Genomic DNA, 13,855 nt, shown 5'->3' with positions numbered 1-13,855 from the left:
GATGTATTAGCAACCGTTCAATAGCACATCATGTTGCGGTGTACCATGGGAGTATTTAAAACATTAAAATAAATGATCAACGTTTCTCACATATTAATCAAGAATTGTGAGGGCAAGTGGCTCATACAGATCTGAACCTAGTTTCATGTAAATATGTTTGAAGTGTTTTGTTTAATGAAATTTCTTTTATTGGACAACATCTAAATCAAAAGAAATGTGCACTTTGCTGCGTTCAAAGACCTGTCAGGGTCACTACAACTTTCTTGTTTGCTAACTAATTCTGTTACTTCCACAAAATATCTAAACCTTCTTGACGTATGTTGTTTTGTAGTCACATATGTCAATGGATAGAATTGGTAAACTTTAACTCACAATAATAACAACACTACTTCGTTGCATAACAGCTGACTATTTTTCGCTCACATAGTCCAACTATTAGACAGATTTTGATAACATTTCAGGCTAACCCTTTTCACATGCTAAAAAACTGATAAACATTCATCAGATAGCGCCTAAAACTTACATACACAGAAAGGGCCTGTTTCTGTCCAAATAGGGCCAGATGGAAATAATCTACCGCGAACTGATTGCCCCTTTCACTGCGTGGTTATAATCACGGGTGGGTGGCAGCTCGTGGAACGTGTTTGTAAGTTGATAATTAGAGTACTTACTACGTTGAATGCGTTGGCGGGAAACAGCTTCGAGAAGGGACTAATACGGCGTTTTTCGGATGATTTGGAATCTGCCTCTTAAGTTTCAAGGATTTATTCCAATTTGTGTTTTAGGTTTTTTGTTCAATTGTTTAGTAAAGCGTTTAAATTCCTAAATGAGTGTAAACTACGAAGGTTAATGCTAACGCCTGTAAAATCCTATTTATCAAATGTTTTGCGTATTCCGATTATTTTTCATTGGTATTGTATGAAACGATTTGGCCAAACCTTCGTTGTACAACAAGTACATGCCTTTACATTCAAACTAGGGTAAAACCGGCCATGAAGTGACATTTCGGTCGGTTCCGTTTCTTCATTTATTGTAATATCTCCAATGTTGTGAGAAAAAGGTTATACCAAAATTTCTAAACAAGAGCCTAATTGCATTTTGTTTCTCTTCACTTCGTTAATGTTTATTTAGTACCTTGAACAGACGAAGGCAACAGCAAGTGCTAAAACATGTACAATTCAATGCATTCTTTATATCCAAGCTTTTTAGTATAGTTTTGTGTTTAATCAAGGCCATATTTATTGTGCGGTATTTGCTGACATCGCATTTCGTTTTGTTAAGATTTTTTCCAAATATTTGCAAACAAACGCACGCCGCAATAATCGCAACAGTTGATCGGGAGGAAGTTTTAGAAAGCGGCAGAGAAAAACGCTTTCTAATTGACGTGAACGCGTTGCATTGTTTGAAGAAGCCGACAAACGGTTCGCTCTTCACAACCCTTATATTGATGCGAACAACACCGCGATTAAAAGCAATTACAAATGAAGCTTATACCACATTTAATCGCTTTGCGTTTTTCGGCGATGTAAAACAACAAATAATAACAATAATAATAAAAATAATAAATAATAACAATAATAAATAACAAAGTCAAGTATTGTATCAATATTAATAGTAGCATAAAAAAATATTTTAATTTAATAATAGTGTATACTTTAGATTTAAACTAGAATCTCCCAGCTTGTTGTTTGGTGAATAAAGACTATAATGAACATTCTATTTGAATTAGATACCGCAAATGCGAAATATATTCATCGTGAAGTCATAAGAATGAATGACTTGATGATGTTTTAATAAATTTAACTTAACGGAGATTTATTATTACCTATTCTCATTTACCAGAACAAAATCTAGCAACCAAATCTGTACAAACAACAAATGCTAAAAAAGCAGGCACATTTACTCGAGTGAAGCATAATGACAATTCTTCTCTATTTTCAAATCATAAGTTAAGTAAAACTTTACGTAATGTTATATGAAGCAACTAAATGCGTCAAGAATTACCCACAACAGCGAGATTTAAGATAACAGTGTGTCCTTTGTATATTCGAATTGCAATAAAATATAGCGCAATGTTTTATTTTGGGCCCTGCCGCAGTGCTCAAAACGTAAAAATAGTGTTTCTAGGTTACGAAATGTAAGACTTAAACTCTGTCACAACAATTTTGTGCAGTTTTATTGCCAACAAACTAAAAATTCAGTCGACATTTTACAACACGTCAGATTTGGGCCCAAACGGTCACTACACAAATGTGCTCAAGTGTATACTAAACCCGATTCGTTCAGAAACTTAATTCCGATTTCGCCCGGCCGTAGCTGCTACTGTGAAGTCGGTACAAGCAGTCCTCTCGTCAATCGGAAAAATAATGAAAACTTTTTGGTTCGATTACTACGAAGGCTGTTGGACTGGCAAGAACTTATTTTTTCTGCGTAGTCTGTTGTTGCTGGGGAACTTGCTTGAATTGTCTGTGGCACTTCCCAAATGTACATACAGATAAACAAATCTCCGTATTTGTATTTAGGTAAAACTTCTGGATTGTTTTTTTGTATGAAATTAAGTTATGGTTCATTTTTCTTCATACACTTGCGGATAGGCCTGCATTCTGCCAGTTTAATGACGAATACAACTCCACATGCGAAAAAATGCATTTGTAGATTGTTAGATTCATTAGATACTTTTTTATTTCAGTATCATTCCATTTTGTTCGCTTAAAATATTTGTTGCTTCCATGGCAATTTTCGCATTATTATTAAGACGACTCACAAAAAATGATGTCCTGTGATTTTTTTACCACTTGAAATCCATTTTTCCTTGCGTATTTCTATGGCACGACGAATTATGACGATATTGGGTTCCTCATTAACGAAATTTTCAAATAGGGGCGGCACCGTATGGTGGTTTCTTAAATTGTACAACACAGCCGGCGAAAATGAGTGTTTTAGTAAAAGCGAGCGAAGCTGGACACCGCCTGCGATAGGCACGTATTATGTTTAATAGATCGACTTCTCAAGTGAAGTTCGATATATATGTATACATCTGTAACATCGTTTCGACAGACTTTGTAACATCGTTTCGACAGTTGAAACCCCAAAACCAAGGCTTGTTTCAAATAGTTGATAAAAGTCAATGTAGGCAGGTTATTATTTTAAACCAGGGGTCTCCAACTCAACGGTTGTCCCGGGCCAATTTTCAAATTTTCTAGAGGCCGCGGGCCACATGTAGTCTTACATGTCAAAATGTTCTTAAAAGACCTTGATACTGCACGCTACCAATATGTGGTTAGATTACATTAGTGTGGAGTTACCACTTCACGCCAGATGTTTCCAAACTAGATAGTTCATGGTCCCTTAGTGGCTAACGGCGTTATTTTCGTTGACCTCCAAGGGCTCTTGACTTTACAATCTTACTTGCATGTCATAAAAATCAACGAAGAAAGCAATTGTTTGCGCACAATTCCATGTATAGTTTTGTCTATGTTGTCACAACCCGCTCTTAGATCATTGATATGCGCAACCAATTGATAATATTTAAGTAAAATAAATCTGGAGTGGTAAAAGTTCAAATTACTTTTAGCAGCTTAAGCTGTTTAATTGGTTTTAGCATTGAATTCATCGTGGACCGCGAAAAATTGCGTCTGATATGTAAATGAAATGGTTTGAAAACCACTGGCCTATAGGCAGGGTTGCCATACCGTCCTTATTTCTAAGATTTGTCCTTATTTTGAAGGGCTCTGTCTTAGAAAAGTTCATTGTCCTTATTTCTAAGAAATGTCCTTATTTTTGTCTTGAGTCCTTCTTTTGTCTTATTTTCAACAGTTACTGGTCAAATACCTGCTACAATTAAAAGTAAACCTAGACCTGAGCTGTTGTGAGATGCACGAAGTATTTTCTACGAACAAGGGGTTGCTGGAACAGATTGTTTCTGACCAAAATATTGCATATGATATGTGATGGCTCGTATAAATGCAAAGATTTGTTCAAAAACGCTTGTTTTGTTTCGTATGAAAATTTAATTTTTCGGTTGTCCTTATTTCTGGTTTCAAGTCGATGGCAACCCTGCCTATAGGCAACTGAAAAAGTCAAAGCGGCCAACATAAGTGTCAACAAAATGTTGCTTGGCCTTCATGAACTTAAAAGTTTCTTATCCCTAAGCTAAACGAAAATAGTAGACACAAAAAACTTAACGGATTTTAACTTATCGCTTTGATGATCAGGATAAGATTGCATTATTTCATCACAATAATAATAATGTATCACAAAGGTTAAATTTGGTATTTTTAACTTAGTGATACATAATTTTGAATTGTGAAATACTTAAACGTTGAATAAAACAAACACATGCTTAAATGTTACAATATAATAATTTATTTTTTCATTTGCTAATAACGCCGCGGGCCACGGAAAATTGCCTGGCGGGCCACATGTGGCCCGCGGGCCGCGTGTTGGAGACCCCTGTTTTAAACCAACCACGAGGCCGTACAAATGTGATTACCTACCAGCAGTGATGGGGAGACTCGAGTCAGTGACTCGACTCAAGTCCGACTCGAGTCACCTTTTTAAAAGACTTGACTTGACTCGAGTCTCAGTTGTGAAAAGACTCGACTTGACTTGGACTCGTCTTAGTAGAGACTCGACTCGGACTCGGACTCGTTATTTCACCAACAAAACGGAAATTTCTTACAATAAATAACCTGTTCAGTTGGCTTGCTTCAACCAAACAACAGCAGCAATTTACTGTGCTCGAAGTCACTGCTACATGCACAAACTTTTTAACGCTGGCGTTAAGCGTTGTACTTATTGCTTGGGTTAAGGTAATCGAATGCAGTACATGCCAAGGCCAAGTATTCGCTTTTATACGCGCTTATATTACTGAACAAACGCTCTAGCGCATGCTGTAAAACATGAATTTTTGGTTTTGAAAAACTCCTTTGAACAGATTGACGTTCTTTTCCACGCTGTTTAATGAGTGTCAATTAACGTGTTGCGTTAAAGTTGACCCTACTTTAAGAAAGGGACGTTGATGGGATATGTTCACTGTGATGAAGCGGTGTCGGTTCTTAAGGTAAAAAAGTCGAGATGAACCATTCAAATAGACTAACTATCTAATTCTAAACCTTTAACCTTTCCTTGCAAAAACATTTTTGGACTTGCCTTGACTCGAACCGCTATAGCGGAACCACTATAGTGACTTGACTCGACTTGAGACTCGAACCTCATTTGACTTGACTCGACTTGAGACTCGAACCCCTTGTGACTCGACTTGACTTGGGACTCGAACCCCTACTGACTTGACTTGACTTGAGACTCGACTGATGGGACTCGTTACCCAACCCTGCCTACCAGTGCCACACTTTGCGTTCGATGGCACAGCAAAAACATCCTAGGCTAGCAGAATGAGTAAATGAGAGAGAGCATCGAACTCAGATCAGCAAGACTTCACCTGCCAAAGTTTACCGAAAACGACAAATTACGCCCAACACAAAGCCCTCACCACAACTAGACATCGTCTCCACACGACCGTCTAGCGGGCATTGGGCTGTTCGTTTTCCGGCGGCACTGGTTAGGACGACTTGTAAAGCACAAGTCGCACCAAACGACGCCCAACAAACACTAAGTTGCTCGGTGTCTCGGCTCAGATTAGGCGGGAGAACACCGGTGGAAACATCGGCCAAACGTCGGCGATCGCCTGCTAGCACGAGATTTTGTGTTTGTGGGTGCACCACAAACACTCGAAAATGGAGTCTGATGTGGAAATGACATCGACTGCCTGGTGTGTGGCACGCGGCCTGCCCCTAAAACGGGTCGTGACAAGCAGGACAAGTGATGGAGCGGGCCGATTTCAGCGACTGAGTTCCATCCAGCAGTCTTGCGACGTGCGACCCGCTGACACAGTGCGCGTTTCGACTTTGGGATTCCCGCGCCGAAGCAGTCACTCACATGACTTGGACTATTTAACCGTGTCAGCGTTGCAACCACGTGACTGCATGAAAATGAGTCCACCGAAAAGGAAACCACAAACAGAAAATATGGACATCTATTGAAATAGCCCAAGTTTTAGGGCTTGAGTGAAGCTCGTTGTGGTTGCTTCGGCGACTGGGACGTCGGCTCGTCCCCAGCTCCGTCAACAGGTGACGTCGGATCTCGGGAATCGGCTTCACGGCCGGTTTCCCGAGCAACGACGGCATTCTGTTTCGACAGCAACTGGGGCGAACCGAGTTGGCTTCTGTTTGCAGCGCCGGCCTCTCGGCTTGCTCGAGAGGATCGGTGCTGGGTCTTGTGCTCGGCACCGCTCCTCTCTCGTAGCAAGTCGCGCTGTTGGCGTTGCATAGCTTGTCAGGAGGCGATGGTACTTGAGCAACGCAAGCTTCCACGAGACCACAAAGCAAAGCGCGAAGCACTTGCTAGGCAGTGACGCGTCGAGCTCCAAAGCAGCAAGAGTTCACCTCCCAAAAGCTTAACGAAAAGGAAAAATTTCCCCTTTTTAATCCTTTTGCTGAACTTCTGTTTGTGTTTTTTCAGAACCTGCTGCGATTGTTCGTACATGAAACGTTTTATTCCGTCAGAAAATAAATGGAAACAAGACATCCAGCGACGTGGCATTTAGTGGTAGTGCAACGACGACGAGATGTCGCAATTGCGCGGGCGCGCGCTCGCGAAACCGTCGCCACAACTAGACATCGTCCCCACACGACCGTCTAGCGGGCATTGGTCCTTTCGTTTGTGGCGTCATATCGGTCAAGAGGACTTAGCACCGAAGCACAAGTCGCGACCAAGGACGTCCAACAAACGGAAAATTCATCGACGTCCGACCTTGATGTGAGCCCTGAACATCGGTGGAAGCAAAAGCTGGACGCCGAGGACTGCTTGCTAGCGCACACTTTGTGTTTGTGGGCTCACCAGCAAGAGCTACATTCCAAAGCTTACAGAAAACAACAAATTAGCTCTTTTCAATTCTTCCAACCAACTTCTGTTTGTATTTTTTTAGAATCTGCTGCAATTGGTCGCACATAAAACGTTATATTGCGTCAGAAACTGAATGTCATAAAGTGGTAGTGAAGTGATGACGAGATGTCGCAATTGGGCGGGCGTGCATGCACCCCTGACCGCCTGCGGCAGTTGGATCACACCTGCTCGACCTTGATTATTTGAAATCAATGTATTTTTTGATAGTTAAGGCACCTTTCTGTGTGTTTTGATAAGAAATTTGTGATATTAACCCTTAACGAATCTTGCTTCTTTTAAACAACACTCCCTAACACAGATGTTTGACTATGTTCTTTTTACGCGACCCTCTCCTTGAGCGGTTATGATGGCTCAAAACGGATAACTTACACTGAGGTAGTTAAGGGTAGCGCCTTGCACCTTCTTTTGTTCACAGTTCAACGGCACAATTACTCTAATGAGGTATTCTGTATTTTCAACCTCACAGCAGACCTACGACACTAGTCTTAGCATTAGTGTTGTTCGAAATTGCTGCTTTTTCTCGACTTTAAGGAATAGATGACTTTGCATCGACGTGGAGCTAGTGGAGTAACCCATTAACATCAGCTGTCTAATTAAAAGTTCAAATTTCCATTATGTTATAATTTATGTATTTCACTACTTTGTACGCCTCTGTCTTTCTCCGATGGTTTGATTAGTTCTCTTAATTACAAAGGGTTGGTGGGTTTTCTAAATGTAATTTTTACCTGTAGCCTAAATGTAATTTTAAGTACCGGTTTAAGTGTTTATTGCTGTGGTGCATCCATCCTATAATAATATACACGTCCACATGATATTGCACGTTTTAAGCGTTTCTGTTACTTAACCAGCAATTATAGAAACTTACTGCAATAAAATGGATGGACCAATTTGGCTGTTTTGTCGGTTATAAAACGTTTTATCAAGTCGTGTGCATCAAAAATTTCCACCCTTTGATGTTAAAGGGAATATAGAAGAAAAAAAAAACGATTGTTGGAACTGTTATTTAAACATACAAGATAACTAACTTTCCACTAACTTGGTTCTATTCAAATTGCCATAACTAAACTTTTCACATTTTCTAATGAAGATAATAGATAATTTTTTGAACAGTACATTTCTTATCATAGGTTTTGCATTTAGTGTATAACTACTAATTTACTAACTATTATTCAAACATAAGATCACAACGTTTGGATAATGTATTATCACGATCTCACACAATTGTAAATGTCATTGATCAATCACAGCAAAATGTCAAACTTAACTTTCTTTGGCACCTTATTAATAACTACTCTCCCATCATAACTTAATGATGCAAAGGACCATGGGTCGGCCGCACTCCATTCAACAGCATACACACTGTCCTCATGTTCATCAAACACAGCAATCAGACCATCTTTCACAGGCTCCCTGTCTCTATTGGTATCTACATCACTGTCTTCCTCATCTAAGTCTTCATCCAACAGTTGGCCATAAGGTTCAGATGAAATTGATGCTTTGTTATACAGCACAACCCTACTATCACTTCCTCCACTTAAAATTAACTGATCATGGAAAGGGTTAAAGCGAGCTGCCCATACCCAATGCGAGTGATCCTCGGAAAGCACAGAAACTGGTAAGGTTGGTTCTCGTACATCCCAAAACTTGACAAGACAATCATCACCACAAGTGACAATGTGGTATTGTTTGTTAGGGTTGTAGTCCAGGTCACGGACTAGCTGTCCATGTGCGTTTTCAATTTTAAAAGCTTGGGTTTGAGATCTTACATCCCAGGTGGATATGTTTTGACCCGTTGCCACAGCGAATTGTTTTGCTCCATGGTGTGGATTCCATTTACCGTTGGTTATATTACACTGGTGCCCCTTTCTTTCAGGAATCTTGAAAGTCGAAACACAGCTAGGAGATTCAGACATATCCCAAAGTTGCATTGAACCATTACCCAGAGCAATAAACTGGCAATCTTCTTCTAAAGGCTTCCACAGGACATGACTAACATCTTTAATATCATCACTTTTGATGTCTGCCACTTCTTCAATAGTGTTGGATGGATGATTCCCAATTTGATCTGCAGCAATGGAAGACAATCCTTCTTCAGAGTTAACTTCTTGTGGCAGTTTCCATATTTTGCAGCCTGTTGTGAGTTCTCCAGAACTAAACGAACTGAAGCATGTTGAAAATATAAGTGGATCACTATAGCTTGAAGAAATATGCCACACCTGTAAACCAATTAAAAAAAATACATGTTAGTTTTAAAAATTTTGTAACTATGCATCTTCCACCTATTGATTGCTGAATATTTAAAAAAATATGTATGTATAGATTGATAAAAAAAATGCCTGAAAACCTGTGTATGAAGAATATATACTTGCATGGATAATGAGAACAGCATTTGTTAAAATGTTTGCAATACTATGTATATATATATAGCATCAGATGTTATTAAACTATTATTCCAGTTACAATCAGTAGTTTAGTCTTAGTGATATGCTGTTTATGTTCCATAGCATAGCAGCAACTGAAATTTTATGATGAAATAAACAAGCTCACACTCTACTATTGTATTGTAGTTAAGTAGCAACAGGTCCATGTAATTACAAATTACAATTATTATGACACAACAATAACTTTCATAGAAGAAGGGCTATTTACATGATTTTTGACCAGTATTCCATGGAACACTAGTCAAACTCATAAATTTCTTGTGGAACACTTGGTGATCTTTCACAGAACACCGGAACATTGGTTAAAAATCACTGTTCTAATGTATCTAATTAGAAAATTGCACTATCTAGTTCAGTGGTTCTCAACCCTATTTTTGGAGTGGCAGAAATACTTCACAAAATTTGGTTTTGTAATTTTTTGGGACCCATGAACATACATTCTTAATATTTCGGTTGTATTTTTGTCTGTAAATCAGAAGTGATTTTCGAAAATTACTGCGCCAGTTTCTAAAATTAAAAAAATCAAACAAATAGTGTTTGTTTTTTTGACAAACATTTCCATTTAGCCCAAACTTTGGAGCTGGTTCAAAGCATTCGGCCAGATAATGCTCAACAGTGAGCTACCAATAACTTATGACAGCACAAACAAAATTAACCATTATCACAACAAATTGTGATGAAGTTATTATTGGGCAAACATTTAAAAGCCTTGGGAAATAATTTAAAAACAATGCTATGATATGAAGTCAAAGAGAAGATGCTCTTATTGTCACAAAAACATGCAACCCCATAGTATGCTATGGTTAAGTAATAGTGTGACTATTTTATCTGAGTTCAGAGCTTATACATGGCTTTGTGATAATGTTTCATGATCTGTAGTTCCCAGATATTCCAGGACAGGGATACTTAACTGGTGAACCTTAATCCACATCAGGATTTTGAATCTGACAAATGTAGATCTTGACAGTCTTTTGGTTTTGGCTGAATATAATATGATGTGCACATGTTTGTGTTACATATATCATAATTTCCCCGGCAGTGGTTCCCAAACAGGGCCTGCAAAGCTGTTTCAATGTTACCAGAAGTATTTTTAAAAGTCTTCTTTATCTAGTGTGAGGTCAGACAGTGCAATCTTGACAGTACAGATATTCCATTCAAGTAACAAGCTAAGGATTTTTGAGCACAATTTTATTATTGTTTTAGTCTTGTATGGTTTTTAAATCATTCCAACGCAAAGTAATATTGCAAAACCACAGGAAATTTTTACTGAATGTCATCAATGCAGTACTTTTGCAAGCACTAAACTACCTTCTAGTTTTAATATCAAGCTTTTGCTGGGATAAATAATTAGTTTGAACAATTTATTCATTTTTAACTGCTGGTAAATTGCAAAAAACATTATGATACAAAAAATAAAGTTAGTAAAAAACTGCAAAATGTCAAAATATAATAAATGCATTTTTTATTAGCTGACTAAGAAATGTTGCATTTACATGACTAGTAAAAGTGTCCTGACCTCAGCATTTTTCAACTTAAATTTGGAACTTTGACCAAACTAGTTAAGTAACCCTGCGCTCTGTACAGTGGGATGCATTGTTGGGGGAAAGAGTCCCTCATAAGATACAAACTCTTTGTAATTTTTTTTCATTGGTGAGCTACAATTTTGTTCAAATAAATCGTCAATTTAAGTAATTAAAAATTGCATTGGGAATGTATAGAGCAGGGGTTACCAAACTTTTTTCACTGCAGGACAGATAAGTTTAATAATGATTCGGGCTGGCCGCATAGTTTACGTGCCCTAGCGCTGTCTTTCTAAACTTAGCCCACAAGGCGACTTTTATAGGGAGGCCAAGATATGGTTTTTCTACCATCCAATTTAAAATCTGGTGATACGACTGTTAAACTGTATAGTTAGTTTCATCTTACGAGCAATGCTTGTATATTACGTCACATGTAACAACAGAAGGCAATTGTTTGTGCACAATTAACACTTGTAGTCTTGTCTGTGACATAACAAACTGGCTTTGGATCTGGATGAAATGACCTCATGGGCTGGATCAATCCCACGGGCCTTAGTTTGGTGACCCCTGATATAGAGGATCGACTTTAAATATTGGTTATTGGCCTACTTAACTTCCGATAATATCGACTTTAAAAAACACATCAGTTTGTCTCTATTAGGAATGTTAAAATGAATTGCTTACTTCACCACATGGATGCGGATAAATCAGCTTTTCCAATTGGTTGTTTTCATCGTCGAACTCAATCAAATGCACCTGATTTTCTTGCCTCAAAGACTGAGTAGCAACTAGATAGCGAGACAAATTTGTTTCTCCATTTTGTGCACAAAGGCTTCGTGCAGGAAGCTCCAGTCCATAAATAATAGGTGCGTCTTCGATATCCATTTTTCAAAAAGCCAACAAATTTTTACAGTGCAATGTAGGGAAGTTTATTGCCTAGAAATTCCTTGATATCTTCTCTTTCAGAAGCTACAGGCATCAATGGCTCAGTACCCTGCTGTTGTCTCTTTTTCATTACTCCATGCCAAAAAGTCTTGCAATCTTGGTAGTTCTGGAATTCAACTGCACAAATTTCACGTTTTTCTTTTAGTTTTTTCTTGATGGTGCCACAAGACACAGATGCAAGATATTCTTGAATACAAGGATTTTTATCGGGATCACTAAACTTATTTTGACTCATTGCTTGCAACACGAGCAAAAATATCTATACAAAACAACAGATTTATACTACAAATTCAATAAAGAAATTTGCAACTTACGTTCTCAAAACAATACTGGCTTTGTAAGACTGTTCACATGGAACATATGAAGCAGAAAAAAATTTACCCTTAAATCTACAGCTAATTTTTAATTAATAAACTTATTAATTGCTAAAAGTCCTAAAACCGGCTTGCTTTTCACTTGTCACTCTTGATCGCTTTGTCCAATGAACCGTGGCGAGTGATGTTGCGCTTGTGTTTACTACATAAATGTCCTCATTATTTTTTGAATAATAGTATTTACTAAATAATTGCCATCTCCTGTATAGTAGTCGACTTGTTACTTATCACCTTTATTTATTTATATTAAACTCAAAAGAAAGTTAAACAACTTGCAATATTTGGAGAGCTCTGCCCTAAAAATATTATCGGGATCACTAAGGTAGTACCAAATATCACATGTTACCTCACAAAGCAGGTAGTTTTAAAGGACATAAATATGCTTTTCCAAAAATACAATTTTGCGAACGTTTGCAAACGATGACTGTTAGAGCTATTCGGGTTTATAATTGAAAAACGACCGGTGTCTGGTCTCATTTACCCTTGTTGGGGCTTGAATTTTCTCAGTATGCCATGTGGTAAGCCAGCGGTTTCCAACCTTTCTGGTGCCCTGACCCCATGATAACATTTGCCAAGTTGCGGTGACCCCAAGGTCAAAAATTAGCAGGCTCTGAATTAAAATTTAATGTATTTATTTGATTGGGGTTAGTGGTCCTTGGCCTAAAACAAGTTGGGAACCATGCCTTAGGCCAGGTGTGTCAAACACAAACAACCTTGAGGGTCAAAATCAAACTTTGAAGTAAGTCTAGGGGCGCACTATTGAAACATTGTGACAATGTAACATGACAACAACAAAAATTTAAAGATTTAAAAGAAAAAAGTTCGTTACTGCCATTATATACAGTGGCGCGGTGTGAAAGAACCAACTGCGCTTAATTGCTTTCTGCGAAAACAATGGCATACAATGACGCAACAATCGCAATTGTTGATTATAAAGGTGGGCTATTTCGATCATCCAACTGAAACGTTGCATATACCCAGGGTTGCCATCGACATGAAACCAAAAATAAGGACAACCGAAAAATTAACTTTTCATACGAAACGAAACAAACGTTTTTGAACGAATATTTGCATTTATACGAGCCATGACATATTACATGCAATATTTGGACCAGAAACAATCTGTTCCAGCAACTCCTTGTTTATAAAGAATACTTCGTGCATCTCATGACAGCTCAGGTCTAGGTTTACTTTTACTTATAGCAGGGATTTGACTGTCATTTCACTAAGTTTGTTCCTTGTAATTGTTGAAAATAAGACAAAAAAAGGACGCAAGTCAAAAAGAAGGACATTTCTTAGAAATAAGGACAATAAACGTTTCTAAGACATAACCCTTCAAAATAAGGGCAAATCTTAGAAATAAGGACGGTATGGCAACCCTGCATATACCACTAGTAGAGAATGGTTGTGTCATCTAACTCAGGGGTCCGCAAATACTTTTTGTCGCGACCCTAAAAAAAATGCTCTAAATTATCGCGATCCAAGCATAGACTGTATGTAACAATGCAATAATAGTTAGGAGATTAAAAAAGCTGAAGTTCATTAATACTATAGATGCGATGCTTATATTCATGGAAAATTTAAAATATTTTGCGACCCAGACTGGAAGGTC

At 38.1% G+C, this 13,855-nt stretch overlaps 1 protein-coding gene and 1 long non-coding RNA gene across 2 annotated transcripts; one reads left to right on the top strand and one right to left on the bottom strand.

The window, feature by feature from the left end:
- The first annotated feature begins 433 nt into the window (after positions 1 to 433).
- Positions 434 to 8,256, top strand: LOC145237321 (uncharacterized). Its single transcript, XR_013861976.1, has 2 exons — positions 434 to 2,409; positions 6,520 to 8,256. It is a non-coding gene; the product is annotated as an uncharacterized LOC145237321 (long non-coding RNA).
- LOC145237309 (EARP-interacting protein homolog) lies at positions 8,145 to 12,129 on the bottom strand. The gene is made up of 2 exons (XM_080100120.1): positions 11,609 to 12,129; positions 8,145 to 9,179 (listed from the first exon to the last, which is right to left on the bottom strand). The coding sequence occupies exons 1-2, from the start codon at positions 11,807 to 11,809 to the stop codon at positions 8,205 to 8,207; spliced, it is 1,176 nt and encodes a 391-aa protein (XP_079956246.1). The 5' UTR covers positions 11,810 to 12,129; the 3' UTR covers positions 8,145 to 8,204.
- Positions 12,130 to 13,855: the final 1,726 nt, after the last annotated feature.

The sequence above is a fragment of the Phallusia mammillata genome, chromosome 7, assembly GCF_965637545.1.
Source record: "Phallusia mammillata chromosome 7, kaPhaMamm4.hap1.1, whole genome shotgun sequence".
In the NCBI taxonomy this organism is placed as follows: domain Eukaryota; kingdom Metazoa; phylum Chordata; class Ascidiacea; order Phlebobranchia; family Ascidiidae; genus Phallusia; species Phallusia mammillata.
Note: the sequence above shows the minus strand (reverse complement) of the source record. Positions and strands in the feature narration are given on the sequence as shown.

Coding starts and splice junctions, on each gene's coding strand:
- LOC145237309 (XM_080100120.1), bottom strand. CDS start 11,809: ATGGATATCGAAGACGCACCTATTATTTATGGACTGGAGCTTCCTGCA. Junction 9,180..11,608: donor ATCCGCATCCATGTGGTGAA/GTAAGCAATTCA, acceptor ATTGGTTTACAG/GTGTGGCATATTTCTTCAAG.